Here is a 22,812-nt window from a genome sequence, read left to right on the forward strand (position 1 = left end):
AGCAATGTTTTAATGAGGCAACTGATGTTGATATGTGGGCATCCAAGGGGGAATGTTGTAAATAATAGGATTGTATGCCCACATGCCAATAATATCTCTATCATATGCCTAATATTGTAGTTTTGTAAGCTTTCAATGAAGTTGCTCTATATATAGAGCACTATGAGTGAATCAAAATACACAGCAAGAAAAGAAAAGTTGGAATAATTTAAGTACCCTTCCATTTCTCTTTCATCTGTAATCATTTTGTGTTATAGTTACGAAACAAAACATCGTGATATATTGCACCCACTTCGTCCTTGTACTTAGCAAAAGTTATTTCTCTAACTTTTGCCTATTTATAACACATACAACTCTACATCCTACTTTAAGTCTTTTAAGGTACAATGAATGAATCTACATTGAAAAGCAAAAACATTAACAAAAATAACATAAGAGTTCCAAAGTAGGCAAAGGTCTCCAGATTGGCCAACATTTAGTGCAACAAAATACTTATAAAAAAAAACCATTATAAATACCCCTAGGCACCTTTGTAAAGCACGATTTGGGTTATGTTAAACAACACAGATCTACACGAGGGTCTTAGAGGATCTTCACGTACATACTTTTAGGCCTCCAGTGGTCATGGGACTACCTCAATGTACATCTGTTTGTTTTACTTTCTACATACTATTTGTTAATTTGTGTCTTTTTATGTTCTTTAATTTATTCGATTTAGCTGTGAAAAATTGAGAGAAAATGTGTGGATGTAAAACAAAAGTGTGTGAATAGTACCACCCTTAAAAAAGTGCAATTTAAATGATTAAGAAGGTAAAATATACCGAATTAACTTTTAAAACGGTAATATTAAGAAGACCAAAATTTTAAACATAAATAATGTGTTACCAAAATTTGATCCTTGTATTCTTCTTTTTAAAAATTCGTAAACGGGCGAATTTACTCTCTTAAGACTATCTCCAATGGTTGGGCTAAAAGCCAAATTTTTTAAGCCCGGAAACAGCTTTTCTGTTCCAACCATTATGGGCTAAAATTTTAGCACATAATTATTAAATAATGAAATTAGGCTATTTTTTTCTTAAATTAAATTTAAAATAAAAAAATAAATATGTATACTATCGTAAATTAATTTTATGAACATTTTAATCTAAAATATATTTAAATTCTGATAAATATTGAAAAATCACTAAATTTTCCACAAAGCAAGCCTTCGACTTTCACCAATCTTTCAACCCTGAGCTAACTTTCAATTCATGTTCAACTTATTTTGATTTGTGCCAACTGCACCATCTTCGCTAACAGAAACTCATGCCAAGCATAAAGCAACATCTTCCTCACAGGTCCAATTACAACCTCTAATATGCTCTCTTGCCATATTGAACAATTTGGAAATGGAAAGAAATGGTAGAAAGATAAATTGGAAGAATTGTAGGAGAAAATTGAGTCTTGTGTAGTTGTTTGAACAATACATAGGTATTTATAGAATTTTTGGGTGAATTTTGAGTTAAATATTTTTTTTAATTATTTTAGTCGTTGGATTTAAATTTAGGTTGTTAGATCTTTTTTTTTTTTTTTTACCATTAGATTTGATTATATTTGATCTCAACCATTGGATTCAATGTATTTTAAAATAACATATTCTAAAAAAAATAAATTTGAATTTAGACCGTTAGATCAACCAACGGCCCTTAAACCCCAGCCATTGGATGTCAATTATAGCCGTTGGGATGATGATGTTGGCCAACAACCAGCTAACTGCGGGGCCCACCCCTGTCGGGAAAGCATTGCAGGCCCAGTGCGTGGGGCGTATACGTGTGTGGGCAGGCCGAGAGTGGCCCAAGTTCCAGCGAGTCCACTCGCATGCAGGGGAATTTGGGGGGTATTTGGGAGGTATTTGGCCTAGCTTCGGCATTTGGCTTTTAGCCCAAAAAATTGAATTGGGTTGGAGTGGGTTGGGGGGGGGGGTGAATTGGGGGAAATTTGGCTTTTAGCTCATTGTTGGAGATGATTTTTAAGTGTTAGCTGCGGAGTTGTAATTTCGACCGTTGGATGGAACCAACGGCGTCGATGTACGTAAGCGCAAAACTCAGCCGAATTTGACTGAACATGAACCCCGCTCGAAAAGAGAGAGACCCAACTGAAAAATCAGGGACTGCCCTTACCCCGCTTGAAGAGCACAAGCTCTCGCTTTCGTATTCGGATTCCAGAATGCTCAAATTTCTCAGGTTCCTACTTCAAATTTAATCCCTCTCGGATTCATACTTTCCGTCTCCACTCTCCTTCCTCAAGAAACGAATCCGCTTCTGGCATTCTGCATACATCCTACTGCAGTTCTCAGAACTAAATTCTGGGTTGAGAAAGTTATCAAATCCCAGTAAGTCTCTTTTTTTATAGTTTGGTTTTTATTTATTAATTTTTATTAAATTCCATTATTCAGTATGGTATACTGGTTCAATTCCATTATTCAATTTATGGTTGTGAATTTTTATGTCTTTTTTGCTGTATTTGTAGATTTTTTATTTGTTAATTTATTTTAAACAGATTAAATTTTCGCTCTTTACATGCTTTGTTACGCTCTAGTTGTTCAAGTCTGTCGATTGTTTGATGGGTTTTCTCTCAATTCATGAAAAGAAACCATATCTATGAGAAGGCCATGCTGTGTTAAAACTCTAAATTTCCACCCCTTAGGCCTTCATTGCCTTGAATTCATAGCCAGTCTGACTGCTAATCCCAATTGAATTCGATTTCAGCTCAGCGGAAGGCGTTTAAATTGGTGCAACTTTCCACTTCTCTGTTCTCTAATCCTGGCGTTTTGGTTTTTGTTTTCTTTTCCCTTTAGTACTTTGATTTGGGGCTACAATGATGTACCCTGATGCACAACAGCAACAGCACCCACAACATCAGCAGGAACATCCTCAACATCAGCAGCAGCATTTGCAACAACATCAGCAGCAGCATCTGCAACAACACCAGCAACAGCATTTGCAACTACACCAGCAACATCAGCAGCAAGGTGGAGAATTTCATAGAGGCCCGCCGCCACCGGCCCTAATGATGCGTCAGCCGTCGGCTTCTTCAACTAATATGCCCCCAGAGTATCACAACCAACCTGGGCTCGCTCCTCCTTATGATGGTTCGTACCAAATTATGCCTTTGTCTTTGCTATTTTGTTCTGGTTCTTTTGGGTTGGAAATTAATGGAAAAAAAATAAAAATAAAAGAATTTTAAGTGTAGGGAGGTACCTAAACAAGAATTTGGTTGCAATTTACTTCTTTTTTCTGACTGGGATTTTCAACTTTGGATTTACAGTTTTAAAGCGCCACGGCTTTGAATAAAGAATCTGTAAATTAAACACTTAGAACTGGTTTTGGATCTTGAAGTTCTTTAGATATGCAATTTAAAAGGGTATGCCAGTGAGGCGGAAGGTGTAAACAATATTTGAAAATAGTGGTTTAATTTTTCTAAGAGGTTTAGTGCAGAATTTAATGAATTTTCCTTTTCTTTTTAATTTTTTTATTTATAATGAGTGACAAATGGTTTGTTTGTTGCAGCTCATGCTGACAGTTTTCCTGGAAAAAGGATGAAAAAGCTTACACACAGGAGGGCAGTTGATTATACTAGCACTGTAGTGCGATATATGCAGGTAAAGTTTTCATTATTTTGCATGATACTTTTGTTCATGTTTCTTTGACTTTCCTACAGTCATCATTTCAGCAAGAAGTCATCCTTTGATTTGATGGGTACATGTAATTTGGGAGTGCATTGATTTGTTAATTTTTTTATGTTATTTAAACCCATGTATCTTAAAAGTTATGTCCTGCAATATGGTCTTATCTATGCTTAAGGAAGGGACCAGGGTTTTAACATCTCTTCCGGGCCAGAAAACAGTCCAACAGACATCCCTGCAACAACCCAACCACCCCTGCGAAGCACAGATCAGAACAGAAACCACCACACTAAAATTAAAAATAAACTCCCACCCAGAGGTTAAACTCACAAAAGATCACTACGTTATGTCCATCGGATATTTCTGTGTCATTTTCAGGTGAACATAGCCTTTAAGGATTCTGGTTGTCATTGTCTTGTAAACTTGCAAATTTATATTAGTGATCAAGTATCCTAAAATCATTCATTATTGTGTTCAGATTCGAATGTGGCAGCGCGATGCAAGGGATAGAACGGTATTGCAACCCACACCTGCAGCAGCAATTGATGTCAGTAGTCCTTGTTATTTCTATTTCATTTTTTCTTTGTGTTCAAGAAATTCTTAATTGGAAGCATGATGGTAGTCCAATTGTTGTCTGAACTTGGTTATATGTTCATTTTGCATGAATATTGTGTTTTCAATGTAGATGTTGCCGTCAGTTGCCTACTTAGATAATCCATCCACTAGCTTTGCTGCAAAGTTTGTACACACTTCTTTAAACAAGAATCGTTGTCCGATTAATCGGGTTTTGGTAAGTTTCACTACAATTCAGATTTGGTCAAAAGAAAATCTAAATCCTCTTTCTCTATGTGTTTTTTATGTTTTTCTGTGCATCCTTCATTGAGCATGTTGATGTTTTCTTTTTGAGTTTGGAGTTATGTTGTTTGGAGGGAGATTTGAACTTGGGATCCCTATTTTGGAGGGAGGTGTGACTACCGGCTGGCATATTTCCAAAAACTTTTCAATAATGAATAATCTTATTGTTCAACTATCATTTCTGTAGTATTGTTGTTTGATTGACACCTGACATCAATGACATGTAGACGCTGTTGAGAATAACCTCCCTCTTAAGTGGAGGTGCATGGCTTTTGAAATTCCCATGAATTTACTCATGGTAAATGGATGTGGTTGGACATGTATTGACAGAAAGACATGCATTATTCGCATACTGGGTTCTTGGTATTGTATTGAAATTAATATAGTGGTTATTTAGCTGGTGTATTGACGGATAATTATGGCTGGCTCAAGAGAGTTCCATTAGTGGAACAACTGGGTTAAATTTTGTGTATTTAATGCAAGTCGGTGCATTGGTACAAGGAAGTGGCTACTGATTTCTAGCTGCTTCTCGTAAGCCCTATACAAAGGTGGAGGCCTTGGTCGTTTGAAGTATGACTCAGATGGGAATTATCTGAGTGCATGGGATACAAAAGTGGATTTACTCTTGGGTGTGTTACAGGAGTGGGTTTACTGTTGGGTTACTAGAGAGGATATTTCTCTAGGTTGAGAGAGTGATCCGCACGGTTTTAGGGAGGGTGTACAAGGGGTGTATCCTATTGGATATGAGCTCTGGTGTTAAACACTTGAGCGGTTTTACTTTTACGGTTGTATTTTCTCACTGGTCGGCGCGTAATAGAAGAGTTTTGAAGGATTATAATGGAGTGGGGGTAGCAGAACTATGGGGTAGAGTAAGACACTGGGCAGCCCTCTGGGCATCAGTTTTGAATAAGTTCAGGGATTATTCTCTTTCTCATATAGTGTGGTATATGTTAGCAGCCGTAAAATGATTTTGGTTGAGGTTATGTTACTTGTAAATAGATCTACTTGAGAGGTCTTAGCTAGTTTTGCTAGATGGTGGATTTCTTATCCACTATTTTGTAATTCATGTTATTATTTTAATAAAGTGTTATCATTTCTTCTCAAAAAAAAAAAAAAAAACAAAACAAAAAAGGGAATTTTTTGTGTCATTTTATTGGTTTTGTTGTTGAGCTATCCTTCTAATTTTCGCTGTCCTCATCCTCTCTCTTTTTCTTTTTACAGTGGACTCCTACAGGAAGACGTCTTATTACTGGCTCTCAAAGTGGGGAATTCACTCTTTGGAATGGACAATCATTTAACTTTGAAATGATTCTTCAGGTTAGTAGAAGAATTTTGAGGATTATAAGGGAGTGAGAGTAGAGGAACTATGGGTAGAGTAAGATACTGGGCAGCCCTCTGGGCATCAGTTTCGAATGAGTTTAGGGATTATTCTCTTTCTTATTTTGTGATGGATGTGTTAGCAGCCGTAAATGAATTTGGTACAGCTTTAGTTACTTGTAAAGTAGTCCTACTGGAGAGGTCTTAGCTAGTTGGTGGATTTCTTAGCCACTAGTTGTAATTTCTTCTGTTGTTATAATAACTTTCTATAGTTTCTTCTTGAAAAAAAAAAAAATTTAGACGTCCATTTCTTTTAATTACTGTCCAATGGATGTCAGAATGAGAGCTGATTATTTTTTCTTCAATTTCTAGGCTCATGATCAAGCAATCAGGTCTATGGTGTGGAGTCATAATGACAATTGGATGGTCTCTGGTGATGATGGCGGTGCAATAAAGTAATTACAGATATGATTTTTTTTAATTTTTAATAAGTTCTATTAAATGAAAAGTTATGATAGTTTAACTTGTTCATACATATGGGTGTATTTGTTAGGTATTGGCAAAACAACATGAATAATGTAAAGGCAAATAAATCTGCTCATAAAGAATCTGTTCGCGACTTAAGGTAAATTCTCCTGTTTGCATAATATTATTCATTCTGCTTCAGACATTTGTTAACTGGGCTGTTGTAACAGCTTCTGCAAGACTGACTTGAAATTCTGTTCCTGCTCCGATGATAATACTGTTAAAGTTTGGGACTTTGCACGGTGCCAAGAAGAGCGCACACTGACTGGTAAAGTGCTTTGACTACACAATGGATATAGCCTGAGCTTGTTGAGCATGGGTTGCTAGTTCAATCCAAGTACTTCTATATGATGTTATTGATATGTTGTTATCTGTACAATAAAAGAAATGCATACCCTTCATCCAAAGCTCTAAACACATAGACATCCATTTTCTATGTGAAATTGAATTCATCTTAATATTATATTTTCTCTCTTTATTTATTATTTTAAATACGTTTCCCATTCAGATTTGTAAGGGAAAACCTTAGGATCTAGATTCCTTTTCAATGTAGCTTTCATAATTGGTAACCCTGGTTGCCTACCAGAAATTTTCTGGTTTTGGCAATGGATTGGAATGTTGTGACAGAAATATACTTTATTTCGAAGTGTTAGATTGTTTCTGGGGATTTCTTGTTTTCTACAACAACAACCACCACCACCAAGCCCTATCCCACTAATTGGTCGGCTATATGAATCTTAGAACGCTACTGCGCTTGGTTTAGCACCAAGTTTTCTGTTAGCTCCAAGTACTCCATATCTTTTCTTAAAGTCTCTTTCAAGCTCTCTTTCCAAATACTCCAATTTCTTGTTTTCTGCATTACGTATTTTGACACCCAGTAAACTGGTGTTTATTGGGACCTGTTTGTTTATTTACATTTTGTTGTATTGAGAAGTGGGAGTTGCTATATATTTAGTTAATTTGGGTTAGTATGACTTGAGATACATCACATCAACCAAGTTAAACATATACTATGGCTGGTTGAAAATCACAAGTTTGTGAAATGAAGAGTCCATTTCCTCAAATTTTTGTTAATGGAGAGTATGTTTACCCATTTCAGCATGTGCTTTGAGTATGCGTATGAGAAAAGCTTCTAAGTGGGATCTCGCATTGTGGGACCCCTAGCTGTTTGAACAGCCAATATAGTTGTTTCCCTCCCTCCTTAAATGTCAGGAAGTATTACCAGGGTGTAAAGTTGGGTTAGCTAGACCATAAGACCAAAAGGGGTTTTGACTAAAATTTAACTTCGAATGGCACAAAATCTTGTTTAAAAAGTGATCCCTAGTCTGTAAGTTTGGGACTGCTTTGATGCTTCATCTAAATGCATAGAGCATGTAGCATTCTCAGTACTCGGGATATGTTGTTGATCTATTGTTGGAATACTTTATTGGGTGCAAAGCAGAAAATCCATGAACAGATTATCTTAGATTCACAACTGCATTAAGTTTCTTTGTTTATAAAGTTTTTGACGTCATGTTCTTGGGATTTGCATGCTTAAGAAGTGCATGGAGTAACCTTAGAATTTCTCTATGTGGTTTGAACTCAGGCAGGCCATGGTTGGGATGTGAAGAGTGTTGACTGGCACCCTACTAAATCTCTACTAGTTTCAGGTATTTGCAAAAATTCTCTTCCAAGTTGATATCGAGATCTTATTGTAAGTCAATGTTTGATTACTTCAATATGGTTGGGTTACACTGTAGGTGGGAAAGACAGTCTTGTTAAACTTTGGGATGCTAAGTCAGGGCGAGAACTCTGTTCGTTGTAAGTAGAGAGATATTGCAGTTAAACCTGTAAGTTATTTATTATTTAAATTTCTATTAAAATGTTATGCATGTCTTTGCAGTCATGGCCATAAAAATATGGTGCTCTCGGTTAAATGGAACCAAAATGGTAACTGGGTGCTAACTGCTTCGAAGGATCAACTCATCAAGGTTGGTGGCCAATTTTTTTTTTCTTCTGAACTGTCACTTAAATTGATAATGGATCTCTTTGTTCATTGAAAATTTATAGTTTCCTCCTGTGGCTGATGATATTGTTGCACCCCATACTCTCAGGTTTATGACATAAGGGCCATGAAAGAACTTGCATCCTTCCGCGGGCATCGAAAGGATGTGACTGGTCAGTGAAGTTTCTTCTGATATCACCTTAGTATTTCTCTTATCTTGTCACTAATAGGTGCCACCTTCGATGTTTCCTTAATGCCTTGGTGTTTGGACTTACCTTTTTTGGTTATCCTGATCAATCCATCTTAATATTCTTATCTCTGTGTACATTTTTTTTTTTTTTTGGATAGGAAACACAATGACATTAAAGAGAGAGAAATAGTTTTCACAAAAAATAAAGAGAAAGAATTAGCATAAAACAGTGTAAAAGATGTTCACCAGATCAAAGATCTGGAGAGCTCTAAAACAAAACAAAAAAAAAAAAATTAGCACAGAAACAATGGACACTTATTACAGCTGCATTCCTATTTGAAAGCTTGCAAAGAAAGAACTCTCTCGCAAAAATACTCTACCTGCCCACCCACTCACATTGTCAAATACCCTACTTTGACACTCCACTCATAGAATATCTCTGAGCAAACCCTGATAGAATTGCTCAAAAGAGAACCCTCTCCGACAAATACTCCACCTCACCACCCACTCACATTGTCAAATGTCCTTCTTTTACTCTCCACTCATATTACATGAAAAGCAGCCATCACACGGCGCATCTTCCTAGAACCATAGCCTTCTTCCTCTTGCCATAAAGCTAATGAATCTCCCAAAATAAAGCCTCTCTCATGTTTGATAACCCAACTTAGATGGCCTCACTGAACAGCTTTAACCAGAACCATTGTCTCTGCTACATTCATACATTACCCTTGCTTTTATTAAAAGTAATATTGGCCCCATAAAGAATAGCTAACCTAATGACAGTTCTTTTCAAATGATTTTGTGTTTTTTCTTTCACAAAAGGATACCTCCATTTCGTCCATCAAACTCTTATCATCTATTTTCTCGAAATTTTGCCTTATTGGTCCCAAGTATCCCATTTTGTTCATCCCTGTTGGATTGTTTTTATTATTTCTGGTACTGTTTGGCATTATTGTTGACTCTTATTAAATTTCTCATGGATGAGCGTCATTATGATTATTGTTTGTTGTAACTTGTATTATTAGTATTGCAAAATATTTCTGTTTGGAAAACTTCCTCCCATTTCCCTTGCATCTTTATTATGCACATGCCTCATCGATGGAGCGCCAAAGTTAATGTGCTCAAGATATTAATCAACATTTTATATGTATATATTGTATAATATTTATGGTTGTCATTCTTTGACATTTTGTCAGCTCTGGCTTGGCATCCGTTTCATGAAGAATATTTTGTTAGTGGGAGTTTTGATGGATCCATTTACCATTGGATTGTTGGGTAAATTCTATTCTCAATCCTAGTACCTCCTATGATCTTCAGTTTCCTTTATGATTTACTCTTAATTAAGTGCACATATGTATTTTCTAAACCTTTTAATTTTACATACTTGTCTTTGTTGCAACACGTATGTATTTTCTAGAAAGAAATGAATGGTTTAGAAAGTAAGGAAACCCATATTTTAATTCTATTAGATTATAAGGCAACCCTTTGAACCAAATTAGTCATATAGATATGGAAAGTGTAATCTGTTATCAGGAAGCATATATGTAACTGATCCATCTTGAGGGGAGAAGGGACAGTATCAGTGCTTCTTGGAACTTAAGTATCACAGAAAATGCTGGAAATAATTAAGTGAGGAAAAATAATAGTAAGATATCTTATGAATTAATAATAGTGAAATATAAATTGCTTTATTGCAAAGATGTATTATTGACAAAAAAAAAAAAAAAAAAAAAGACGTATTACATATTTACAATTTATGCCCTTTTAGATGACTGGAGAAAATGACGATATCTTCAAGTTTTCAGTACGAATTACTATTATTATGTTCATATGGATCTTCATTATAACCTGGAAGTTTCTGAAAGCTAAAATATCCTGATGCACAGGCATGAAACTCCCCAGGTTGAAATTCCCAATGCACATGATCACAGTGTGTGGGATCTTGCATGGCATCCTATCGGTTATCTTCTCTGCAGGTATGTATTACTTGTCTTCATAACGTGTTTTCTGTCTTTTTTTTATTAATATCTTCCCCCTTTCAAACTTTTATGTTATAGATGTGAATTGTGAAAATTGCCAAAACTGGAATGCTCCCAAAACCAATTCACTTTATCATTAAGTTTACTTGTAAAATGATCTCCTAAGATGGCCTACCTTTGATTTTCCATTTGTGAATGCAGATGCCTCAAAAGCTATGTCATTAAAGCATTCAATTTTTGACAGAGCACTTTGTCCTAGGATTTAGTGGCAATTCCAAGATGCTCTGATGATTTTTTCTTTTCTTTTTTCCTTTTCCTGTGTTAATGAATCTCAAGGGAACTAACATATAGGAAACTGGATGAAGAATAGAAACTATGTTGGGTTTGTCCTTAATCACTTTGCTGGCTGTGAGGTTGCTGTTATAAATTTTTATGTGAAAGTGGAGCATAACACGTCATAACGTGAGTTTGCTTCTTGACCGTAATGCAATTTCGTACAAAAATTGCTAGAAGTTTAGATCAACGGGAACCACCTATTTTAAAACCTTGTGATTTGTCAGAGGAGGCATGTCTCTGGAATAAGAACATTCTTTGTGCCCTGAGTTGTTTCCCTTAACTTATGGATTGGATCTTATTTGTTTAATACGAGTTGTGTATTTGTCTACTACCTTTACCAAAATCCAAATTCCGTAGTGATTGGACTTCGTTTAGATGTGTCTAATGTTCGGCCAAGGATCAATGAGCATATGGTATTGATGTTTTGGATTTTTTGTTATGGAATAATATTGGTGTACTCTCAACAAGCTAGTGTCACAATTCTCTGAAATACTGTTTTGGTTTGGCAGTGGCTTCATTTACTTTTATTGTTCTTCTGCAGTGGTAGCAATGATCACACTACGAAGTTTTGGTGCAGAAATAGGCCAGGAGATACTGGTCGTGATAAATCTAACACCAGCCAAAATCAAGGTAGTACTTTGCCACCCCCAAATCAAAATGGTAAACTATATAGCCCATTATCTTATCAAATAGATGTCATATTTTAAGCATTTTACGTTTGACTTGTGCAACACCAAGCATGACTCAACATTTCCCTTTAAGGGTATATTTTTATTTAAAAAATAACTAATGTCGTCAGCATTTAGGATATTTTGTTTTCAAGTTTGTGTATGACATGGTCTTAATACTCGATATGCTACGTACAGGGGGTCATATTATAGAGAAAAATGCGCATATAAGTGTGTGCGCGGCGCACACAAAAACCCACCCTCCCACACCCTGCATATGAATTTGTAGTTTAATTAAGGTAAATGTGTCCTGAATTGATCAGCGCATCATGTTATTTTTATTTTTCTCAGGTTATGGTGAGCAAAACCCTGCTTTTGGTGGTCGCATGACTGGTAATTTTCCAGTACCTGAAGGACCACCAACTCCTGGACCCTTTGTTCCTGGGTTGACTCGAAATGAAGGAACTATTCCAGGTGTTGGAGTTGCTATGCCGTTATCTCTTGATGCATCAAATCAGGGGGAGCAACAGCAGCCTCATGCACTTTCGATGGCGTTAGGTGCTCCACCTCTCCCGCCTGGTCCACACCCGTCTCTTCTTGCTGTGAATCAGCAGCAACAATATCAGCAAATTCCTCAACAGATGCCACAACACCAACACCAACACCAAGGTCACCCGCAACAAATGCCCCCTATGTCTATGGCACCTCCAAATATGCCACATTTGCAGCCTCCATCCCATTTACCCTTGCTGCCACATCCTCATTTACATCGACCGCCACCCCAAATGCCACCACTTGGTATGCCATCTTCAGGGCCTGTATCTATGCCTTCATCTGTTCCTACCTCACATTCAATGCCAATGGTATGCCATCTTTTTTCACAGAATTATTTATTACATTTATTCACGTCTTATTTTTATAAATTGGATCCCCCTGGAATATTGTTTTATAAGTTAGATATTCTTACTTCAAGAAATAGTGAAGATTGCATTCGGTTTTAGAACGATCCTTGTTGCCTATGTACTCCTGGAAAATCTCATAGTTGGTGGTAATTAACATTAGTTTGGTTCCTTAGGGAATTCAAGGTACAATGAATCAGATGGGTCACCCATTGCCACAAGGTCATTTTATGGGCATGAACCCAATGCACTCGGGATCTCTGCCTACAAGTGGAGGTTTTCCAAATGGTATGCCAAACATGCAGGGCGCAACAAATGCAAGTGGAGCTCAAATGTATCCTCAGGGTGGCGCCTTCAATCGGGGTCAGCCTGGGCAAATGTCCATGCATCCGGGGTATCCTTATCAGGTAAGACAAAAATTTGTACTTGGTGGTACAGAAATTTTCATAAATCTCAACATTAACTCGGGAAAAGCTAATTTGACCTTGTCTTGCATATTGCAGTCTAGGGGTCAATCTGGTATGCCCCAACCTCCACCGGGGCCACCACTGCACGGGCAAACACCTCAGTAGACCATTTTATATCGGCCTTGACTTTAATCCTCCCGATCTCCTCTCTCCTTTCTCCCCACCCTCTCTTCAGGCCAGCTTGTTTACATGTAAATCCTGTCATACGGCTTGGTAGGTTTTTCCTTCGGCATAGAATTTAATCATTGAGATAACTTGGTCGAGCAAACAGAAATGTTGCACTTGGCGTTGTGCGTCTGCAGGTGGTTTTCTAGTCTGCCATCAAATCCCAGGTTAAACCCGGACAGAGTGGAAGCTCCTCCTAAGATCTACGTCTTCTGTTCGTTTTTTTGTTTATGTACTGCGGCCTAGAATCGACTCAATTGAGATAGCTTGCTTGAGCAAACAAGAGATTTTATTTAAATTGTCTTTAAGGCAATTTTTGGCCTCAAAGTGGCGGCGCTAAGAGAGATTCCGGACACTGTAGAATGTGCCATCCAAATTTTGGCAAGTATTTGCTATGTTGTGACCTTGCTCCAAGTACCCCAATGAACTCCTTTCTGAGTGCTTTTTTGTCCCTCCACCAAAACCTTGATAGTAGTCTTTCTTTTTCCTTGCATAGATTGACCGGCAGTTTCAAGCTTGACATTGCAGAATCGGGTAATGCCGAGGCCACAGCTTTCAGTAGAACCTCTTTACCCGCCGGAGATAAGAAATGTTCCGCCTAGCCATGAACCCTCACCTCCACCATTCCAGACATCGTCAGTACCTTCTTCGAAGCACCGTCCGCCTGCAATCCAAGATGATCTTCATCACTTCCATCAATTGCTTCTTAGGTCTTTTTGTGTGCTCTCCCACAGTCAGACTATTTGCCGAGATTTGAAAGCCATGTAGACAACCATCTTCCTTCCTCCTATTAAGTGCAGATAAACCCTCCCGCATTTTAAAAACAAGACTGGAGAGACTGGATCACCTTGTCTTAATCCCCGACTTGGTTGAATAAGTCCTGAAGGTTCCCATTGACCAGAATGCTATATGTCACAGATGCAACACAGATGGAAAACTAGATTTTTAAACGACATATATCGACTGGTATGAAATTGAAGTGAATGGATCTTTTGCATTGATGAACATAGAATTATAATCAATTTACACAAAACCACTAGTGAGAGTGGATCACAGAATTTCAAAATTTTGAAGCATCTTCGGTTGCTCCTCTTCAAACAAGGTTTGAGGTATGTCACATTCCGATATTTCCAGATTATCGAGAGAGGTGAGATTGTGAAATCTGTTGGGTAGGAACTTGAGATTTGGCAGTCGCTGAAGCTGAAGAGAGGATAAACTGATAGGCAACAGCCAATCCTCTGGGAATGACACCAGTCCTTGACAACCACCAAAGGCGAGGTTGGTGAGACAAGTGAGTCTGTGCAGCCCCCACTCGAACGAAGGCTTGAAGTTTTCACAATCCATGATCGACAATGAAGATAGATTAGTTGGCAATCCACCATCTGGAAATGAGACGAGACTAGGGCAACTTTCTATGCATAGTTCTTGAAGAGACGTGAGGTTGTGCATACGTTTTGGTAGGGACTTGAGGCTTCTACAATCAGAAACTTTAATTGCTTTCAGCATGGAGTTGGGTAGGTCAAATTCCGCGATAGACTCGACAAGTGGACACTCAGTAATTGCCAAATTATTGAGATGTACAAGGTTGTGCAGACCTTCAGGTAAGAACTGGAGGTTGGTGCAGTCATTGATGATGAGCTGTTTAAGGTTCATGACTACGCCGGATGTTACTGCAGGGAGACCAAAAGTACCTCTCGGAAAGGATGTAACAGAAGGACACCCGGAAATCTTAAGAAATTCAAGAGAACTATTATTGTGAATCATGTCCTTTGGAAGGGATTCCAAATTTTTGCAGTTTTGGATTTCAAGTTCTTTGAGTGTGCTGGGAAGCTCACCTTTCGGAAACGACTTCAGAGAAGAACAGCCTTCAATTACCAAGTACTCAAGCGGAAAACACAAGTCATTACTGTTCTGCATCTTCCATTCTGGTAGGAGTTGGAGAGCATCACAACCCTTGATCTCAAGGCCTCTAAGCGTGGAAGGAAAACCTGTTTCCGGAAAGCATACAAGTGAAGGACATCTCCAAACTTTAAACTCCTTAAGAGATGAGAGTTGGTGCAAGCATTGTGGCAACTCCTGTAAGAATGGACATCCTGAAATTTCCAAGCGTTGGAGGTGCATGAGATTTCGCAATCCAATCTCATTAGACAAAGTGACCATCTCGCTGAGATGCACAATCTTCAACTCTTCAAGAGCTGTCAAGTGTTGTAGAAACCCTTCAAGTAGACGTGTTGGCCCGGGAATTTGATGCAAATGCAAGTAGGTCAGCGAGGAAAGTCCAACTATACTTCGTAGTATCTCCTCATTGCACTTTTTAAGTTCCAACTCCCTGATCAAAGGGAGCTTGGGCAGCTCTGTTAGTTCTTGACATCCATTTATCTCGAGGACTTGCAGAGACGGAAATATGCTAGGTAATTCCCTTAGGTTGGGACATGTCCATATAAAAAGCTCAAGGAGGTTAGGGAATTCTCCGCGTTGCTCTAAACGATTATCTGTCTTTGAAAGGCTTGGAAGAGCAATCAATTCCTCACACCACTTAATTCTCATTTTTCTCAAGGCTGAGAAGTTCTGAGAGAACTTTTTGAGCTTTGGACAGTTTAGAATTTCAATCTTTTTCAGGCAACAGAAATCTTCCCGTCCTTCAACCCCAGAAGAAGACCACTCCTCCCAGTTTATCATGTAGTCAAATTTTAGGGTCTCCAACGACGGAAATGGAAGGACAGATGAATGGTAATCCCCATAGAACTCGGCGCCTATACTTGTTATGCCCTCCATCCCTTCAACAATGAGGTCTTTTAGTGAAGGAAGTTGCCCGAGTGCCGGCAGTCGTGTACACTTCCTGCAGTTGATGAGCTTTAAATATAGAATATTGGAGAACAATGGGGACGCAATCCAACTGGGGAATTTTGTGCCTCCATAGTCTTCAATCGTAACTTTTTTTATATTTTTATGAGGTTGCAGCATCTCGAATACAACCATCTCAGATCTTTCATTTCTTGAACCATCCATACTGTTTCTCCTTTTCAACCTTAACTCATTGGCCTCTTGTTCATAAGCATCCATGGTTTCCTTAAAACTCGGAAATCTCGTAACACTACTAACCTCTGATGTTGAGATCGTCTAGGATTCTGTGAACTTGTGGCATGTCAGAAACATCCTCTTCATCTGTATCAGCGAGCGAATCATCAGAACTGTCACTCCATTGGAACACCAAGTGATCAAGTCCTTCCTTGCCCTTCAGATTAGCCTCCATTGCATCTACAAAATTCACAACATTCTGCAGTCCTGAAATGATAAGGGATCCCTTAAGTTGCAGCATGTCGCTCAAGTCTTTAATTCCACAGCCATTCTCCCTACCTACCATAAAATTAGACAAGGATTGGAGATTCTTCAGTCTACACATTTGCAGTGGCATCTCTTTTAATCTGCTTCCGTCAATATGAAGATGGCGTAGGCTTGTCAGGTTCCCCATTTCTGCTGGCAACTTAGTGAGAGAGCGACATTCTACTAATAACAATGTTTGTAAATTGCAAAGCATACTCGTAGAATCAGGCAACCTTTTAATTGCAGTGCGAGAGAGGTCCAGATAGCGTAGATGCTTTAAATTGCCTATTGTGTCTGGCAGTTCAGTAATACGACAAGCATTGAAAGATAGCACTCGCAGATATCGCAACTTTGGAAGTAGATCACGAGGGACTTTGTTAGCCAAATAGCTAAATCCAGTTCCGTCTGTTGGATCCAAATCATCCAGCGGAAGGAAGGTGCGTAAGCACTCAAGTCTGCTGAAGGAGTCAAACCTTGTAGTGAACTCACGTTGGCGGCGAATATATGAAGAATGGCGAGCCTTCTCATATGCTTTGTATTGATTGCTGTCGTCGACTTTATCCTCCAATCTGAAACAGAACTCTCCAGAAACAAATTGAGCTAGCTCTTTCATGAGGTTGTGCATTACAAATCTTGATCGATTGTGAAGTGATTGTTGAAAGAATGATCTGGATACCAGCTCCTGAAAATACTCACTGCCGACATCTTCCAAAGTTTTATTTCCTTTTGGTTGCTCAAGCAAACCTTCCGCCATCCACAACAGAACAAGTGAATCTTTGTTAAATTCAAATTCCGTTGGGAACAAGGAACAGTATGCGAAACACGGCTTCAAATGTGCAGGAAGGTGATGGTAGCTTAATCTTAAAGTCTGAAGGATGTTACTTTCATCATCTGGTAGATCCCATATTTTCCTACTGAACATATCCTTCCATTCATCTTCTTCCCTTCTAGAGTGCAATAGGATTCCAAATCTTTTCACTGCCATGGGCAAACCATCACACCTGTTGACAATCTCCTTACCAATGGCTTCGAGATTAGCATCAATGATTCGATTCTCAAATGCTTGGCTCTTGAACAATAACCAAGAATCTTCAAATGATAAACCTGTCAAATGATAAGCTGGAACCGTACCCATGCTTGATGCAACATCGCTGTTTTGCGTTGTTACAATTATCTTGCTTCCGCTTCTCCCTGCTCTGAAAGGAATCCATGAGAGATCCCAATCATCATTCCTCTTGTTCCAAACATCATCCAAAACAATCAAGAATCTCTTTCCAGCCAATTTTTCTTTCAAACAAACTTGAAGTAGATTCAAGTCATCAAGATCAACATTTTTCATATTGACTGACTCGAGAATTGTTTTCGTCACCCTCACTGCATCAAAATGATCAGACACAAACATCCAAATTTTTAAATCGAAATGCTTGTCCACTCTTTCATCATTGTAAATCAGTTGTGCAAGAGTCGTCTTTCCAATTCCAGCCATGCCAATGACAGGAACTACACCAACCTTTCTACTAGTTGGTTCATCACATAACAAAACTCGAATTATCTCCTCTTTGTCACAGCTCCTGCCGTAAACACATGATTCATCTACCAACGAAGTTGTTGGTGATCTATGTCTAAAGGCTAGAACATTGTCTTTCAACCCAAGAACATTTTTATATTGGGCAATCAATTCCAACCTCTCAATTATCTTACCAACTTATGTTCGATCCCTCTACTAGATGGACTGAGAGAGGTAGAAATACGGTTCCAATTCCATACCTGTTTAGTGGTGGCCGGAGATTCAGCTGCCATCTTACAAGCCAAGGCTTCGCTAGCAAGATCATCTAGTAAGTCCTCGGCATCATAGAGCGCATCTTTAGTCATGTGCAACCACTTCTTCACAGCAACGTTGTAAAACTGCTTCTCCTCGGCATCATTAAGCAGCGTCGTAACAGTCAGAAGAGTGACCTTCAACTTGTCCAGCAAGTCATCGTACTTCCTCCCGCACAGTAAGCCTACAAACTCATTGGAAGCCAATCTGTCAAACAAAACTTGAAGAAAGGCAGAAAGAAAGGCCTCTCCGATGGCCATTGTTCCTTTCCAGGTAAGAAAAGTGAAGAGAGAAACAAAAAGCACTTCTAGAGGTTGATTTCTAACAGTGAATACTTTTGGCTTATGCTTATGCAACTTCATAAGAAATGCTTCTTCTTTTTTTTTTTTTAAGCTTCCTGGAAGTTGCGTTTGCAGCTGCCAGGCCAGGCCAAGTCAACACAATACTTCTATGTACTGATGTTTTTTCTAGATGGTCAAGTCTGTCGGCAAAGAGTCAATACAACACAAATTGTTACAGGGTCATTAAATTAAATTCCCAGAGTATCCCTATTTCTTTGATTTCCCCTCTTAACCTTCATCATCGTATCCTAGTGTGATCGTAATCAAATGGACGCAGTCAGATTGTAACATTCTGTGTAAACGATATTTACTGTATAAATGAACAAACTATATCGTAACGAATGAGTTTCTCTTGGCATCCTTTACATTTCTAGTGATTTTCTATCATTTGAATTGCGGAAGTTTACTGTACGGAAGATTTTATGTTTGTAGTCGACGATCAAATTTTACAGTGATATGAAACTTTCCGATGACATTTTGATGGGGAGTTGAGTTCTAATGGATAGAGTCACCCGAAACGCTGCATGGATTGAGTTCTAATGTTTGTAGTTTTTATATTTTTGGAAATTGTTATTGGCTTTCCAAAAATCTCATTCTGCATTCTAAACTTTCTATATTTGAAAAGAAAAATTGAATAAGATTTTTGGAATGCCAATAACATTTCCCATATTTTTATTTTTTTTATTATTTTGGTTAACTGGAATTTATAAACAGGGCAAAGATGCCAAAGATTACAACGAAAGCCCACAACAAGGCAAACAAGCAAATAACAAAGCTAGAAGTGCAAGGGGAAGAAAGCCGACACTACCAGGAAGCAACTAGCGTCACTCCTTGCACCACCAAAGAAAATTAATGTGGGCAAGGCAGTCCATCTTTATTAAGTACATGAACAAGTGAAGATGGGTGTCTGTCAACCCAAGTAAAGTCACACATCTCCACACAACTGCATTAAAGGAATTGCCAACTTTCTTACACCTTGTTAAGATGGGGGTTTGTAGTTTGACTCCATTAAAGCTTCATGTTTTAATTTGACGAGCACAAAGCTGGGGTTTGACATTAGCATTACACGCTGGCAAACCATCGCACCTTATTGTTCTTTGTACACGAATTACAAAGATTACATATAGAGAATCACAATTTGTTCAAGAAAAAAAATATCAAATTAACCCAGAGAATTAAATTTGGTAAAAAAAAAATTCAAATATTAATAATTTCTTTATGATAACGGGAATATGAACAGTGGTTTTCCAGAACAATAATGAGTTTAAGAAGAAATTTAAAAAAAAAAAAAAAAACTAATGAAAAAAGGTTTTAAATTAATCTTTGCATTTAATAAAAAAAATCATCAACTAACTTTATTTAATGATTATTACCAAAGGCGAATTTGAATTATATTATTGCTAGCTCATTGCTAAACTCATCATCATCCTCTTATTATAGATAATATCGATTGTTCAAATAAAAAATCATTTACTAACTTCCGCCCACCTCCCCTCGTCCTCCTTTCCTTCTTTCCACTCTTTTTTTTTTTCCGTTGTCTTCAGAGTTTGTTTGTTTTTTCTTTTTTCTTTTTAGAATAAGAGAAAGACTTCAAATTGATTACATTTCCCAATTTTATTTTTGTTGTGGTGTTTCCCAATAGTAGTTAAGATGATGAGAGATTTTTCAATGTACTCGGAACACAAGGTGGTACACCAAGTGTCTCTATACAAGTGGTGAGATTCTTGTGTTAAAAAATTAATAACATAAAAAATAAAATTTCCCACCATTTACATAATAACACATGTTGTACCACTTGTGTTACGAGCAGAAGGACAATTTTCTCCAACCCAAGCTAAAGAAATTGGATGGAGAGCTACATTTAATTATTGTAGGTATGTACAAAATGTGAGGGAATTTTAATTTGGTAATTGAAAACAACTTTTTAAATATAATTACTGAAGACATAATCGGTAAGATCTCACATTGACCAAGCCGCCCCTCCCTATAGCACGAGGCTTTTTGAGAACTCACTGGCTTCGGATCACATAAAAACTTCAAAGTTAAGTGAGTTTGGGCGAGAGTAGTCCTAGGATGGGTGACACCCCTGGGAAGTTCTCGTGCTGAAACCCAAAAACAAAACCGTGAAGGAATGGTAAGCCAAGAGCGGATAATATCGTACTACGGCAAAGTCGAGCTGGGATGTGACAATTTGGTATCATAGTCACTCTGCCGTTCGATGCAGATGCGCTGGCGAGGACGCTAGGTTCCCCTTAAGTGGGGTGGATTGTAAGATCCCACATCAACCAACGGAGAAGGGGGTGATGTGTCTTATATGTACATAGTCCCCTCCCTATAGCACGAGGCCTTTTGGAAACTCACTAGCTCCGGATCCCATAAGAACTCCGAAGTTAAGTGAGTTTGGATGAGAGCAGTCCTATGATGGGTGATCCCCCCTCAGGGAAGTTCTTGTGCCGAAACCTAAAAATAAAACTGTGAGGGAATGGTAAGCTCAGAGCGGACAATATCGTGCTAGGTGGAGTCAAGCTGGGATGTGACATAATCTTCTCAAGATTTTGATCTAAATGGTTCATCGTTTTAGGTGTAATAGGTGTTTTTACAAGACCAAAAAGGGTCTAAATTTCAAACCTTATGAAACTGAACTAAGAATTAGACACTATTTATAAAACTTAACCAATAAGTAGACACTATTCATGAAACTAGACCAACAAGTAGACATTATTTATGAAACTAGACTAATAAGTACACACTATTTATCAAACGAAACCCAAGAATTAGGCACCATTTCTAAAACTAAACCAATAGGTGGAAACTATTTATGAAATTGGACCAAGAATTAGATGCTATTTATGAAACATGACAAAGAACTAGGCACTATTTATGAAAGTGGATCAATGACTAGACACTATTTATGAAACCATACCAAGAAAGAGACATTTATGAAATTGTACTAATTATTATACATTATTTATGAAACTGGACCCGATTAATAGACACTATTTATGAAACATGACCAAGAACTAGGCACTATATATAAAATTGGGCCAATAAATAGTGTAGTACCATTCAATTTCGTAAATAGTGTTCAGTTTCATAAATAATGTTCAATTTTGTAAATAGTGTTTCAGTTTCATAAATAGTTTAGTTTCATAAATAGTATTCAATTTCATAAACAGCGTCTTTGATGGACGCACAAGTCCCACGCGTCTAGTCTTTTTTTTATAATTTTTTTATATTAAAATTATGTCATTTTCATGAAAAATTAAGTTCTTTTATTAAAATATAAGGGTTTTTCATTAATATTTAATTCTTTAAAATCCCAAAATAAAAAACCCTACCAACAATCTAAACACCAATATATATATATATATATATATATGAATTTTCATAATGTATTTGGAAGCGGATTTACGATTTATTGAGCAACAAACTATCATATTCTTGTTCTTCAAAATATATTCTTCCGTGCATGGAGCTCAACTTATCTTCTTAGCACCTAGGAGTTTGCCTCGTTCTACGTGCACGAAGGCCACCTTGTCTTGTATGCCTCAATATCCCTCTCTTCCTCTTTTTACTTGCAATCCTTTTGTGTTAGAGTTACAAACTAAATAGTGTGATAAATTGCACCCGCTTCACTCCTGTCCTGGGTAAAAGTTACCTCTTCAACGTTTGTCTATTTATAACAAAAGGCTCCTTTTTTTTTTTTTTTGGTCGAAACCAAAAGGCTTTTTGGGTCTTTGAAAATGGCAAATCCTAAAATTTATCCACACATTTGGAACCAAAAAGCAAGGATTGTTGTGGCTTATTTTAATCTAACAGGGGAGATAGGAACACAACAGAGAGAGTAGAGAGAAATGTGTTTCTAGAGTTGTGTAGATAATGTTATTCCCCTACACAGTGCCTTTATTTATAGTAATAAAGGAGGGAATAATCATTCTCCTCTAAGGAATACAAGTCCTGATAGGAAAAAAATAACTAGTATAAAATCTAATCTAGGATTTACACAATCACACTCAAATACAATGTTTATAACAGGGACCAAATTTTTCTTTATTTGATCTAGACTTTTTTTTTTTTTAATAAACAATATTATCTGCAATAATGTAGTTCAAATTCGTTTTTGACAAAAGTGTAGTACTAATTGGCAATTCATCTAGAATTAAAATTTTCTTCTTTAATTTACTGTACTTCAAATTTAAATTATTTATCCTTCATTTAATTTAATTTAAAATATAATATCGTTTGTTTTTTTTTATTCTTAAATGGATACATATAATAA

At 37.5% G+C, this 22,812-nt stretch overlaps 3 protein-coding genes across 5 annotated transcripts; 1 reads left to right on the forward strand and 2 right to left on the reverse strand.

Annotated features, from left to right (window-relative positions):
• Positions 1-2,150: 2,150 nt before the first annotated feature.
• On the forward strand, positions 2,151-13,489 carry LOC103945595 (flowering time control protein FY-like). Of its 3 annotated transcripts, none has more exons than XM_048570273.1 (19): positions 2,151-2,371; positions 2,837-3,130; positions 3,549-3,640; positions 4,143-4,211; positions 4,350-4,454; positions 5,741-5,836; positions 6,209-6,291; positions 6,390-6,461; positions 6,532-6,629; positions 7,951-8,010; positions 8,101-8,161; positions 8,244-8,331; positions 8,455-8,518; positions 9,732-9,810; positions 10,422-10,511; positions 11,392-11,480; positions 11,870-12,381; positions 12,594-12,824; positions 12,921-13,489. In XM_048570273.1, exons 2-19 carry the CDS (start codon positions 2,857-2,859, stop codon positions 12,987-12,989), a joined length of 2,232 nt encoding a protein of 743 aa, XP_048426230.1. In that variant the 5' UTR covers positions 2,151-2,371; positions 2,837-2,856; the 3' UTR covers positions 12,990-13,489. The 3 variants fall into 3 exon arrangements, with proteins under 3 accessions (XP_048426230.1, XP_048426231.1, XP_048426232.1); XM_048570274.1 differs by lacking the exon at positions 2,151-2,371 and adding an exon at positions 3,843-4,042 and having other exon boundaries at positions 3,085-3,130; XM_048570275.1 differs by lacking the exon at positions 2,151-2,371 and adding an exon at positions 3,879-4,042 and having other exon boundaries at positions 3,116-3,130.
• Positions 13,490-14,099: 610 nt separating this feature from the next.
• LOC125470742 (putative disease resistance protein At3g14460) lies at positions 14,100-16,112 on the reverse strand. Its single transcript, XM_048570235.1, has one exon. The coding sequence runs from the start codon at positions 16,110-16,112 to the stop codon at positions 14,100-14,102; it is 2,013 nt and encodes a 670-aa protein (XP_048426192.1).
• Positions 16,113-16,146: 34 nt separating this feature from the next.
• LOC103945643 (putative disease resistance RPP13-like protein 1) lies at positions 16,147-18,452 on the reverse strand. Its single transcript, XM_048570236.1, has 2 exons — positions 18,079-18,452; positions 16,147-17,995 (listed from the first exon to the last, which is right to left on the reverse strand). The coding sequence occupies exons 1-2, from the start codon at positions 18,450-18,452 to the stop codon at positions 16,147-16,149; spliced, it is 2,223 nt and encodes a 740-aa protein (XP_048426193.1).
• Between the last annotated feature and the right edge of the window lie 4,360 nt (positions 18,453-22,812).

Source organism: the organism of the source record quoted next, unplaced genomic scaffold, assembly GCF_019419815.1.
Source record: "Pyrus x bretschneideri cultivar Hongxiangsu unplaced genomic scaffold, Pyrus_bretschneideri_v1 Contig52, whole genome shotgun sequence".
Lineage (NCBI taxonomy): Eukaryota > Viridiplantae > Streptophyta > Magnoliopsida > Rosales > Rosaceae > Pyrus > Pyrus x bretschneideri.

Bases quoted from the DNA above. Each gene is read 5' to 3' on its own strand.
- LOC103945595 (XM_048570273.1), top strand. From the start codon at position 2,857: ATGATGTACCCTGATGCACAACAGCAACAGCACCCACAACATCAGCAG. The intron at 3,131-3,548 runs GTTCGTACCAAA...TGTTTGTTGCAG, and splicing joins GCTCGCTCCTCCTTATGATG to CTCATGCTGACAGTTTTCCT. The intron at 4,212-4,349 runs GTCAGTAGTCCT...TTTTCAATGTAG, and splicing joins CACCTGCAGCAGCAATTGAT to ATGTTGCCGTCAGTTGCCTA.
- LOC125470742 (XM_048570235.1), bottom strand. From the start codon at position 16,112: ATGGATGCTTATGAACAAGAGGCCAATGAGTTAAGGTTGAAAAGGAGA.
- LOC103945643 (XM_048570236.1), bottom strand. From the start codon at position 18,452: ATGGCCATCGGAGAGGCCTTTCTTTCTGCCTTTCTTCAAGTTTTGTTT. The intron at 17,996-18,078 runs GTTGGTAAGATA...TCTAGCCTTTAG, and splicing joins AGTAGAGGGATCGAACATAA to ACATAGATCACCAACAACTT.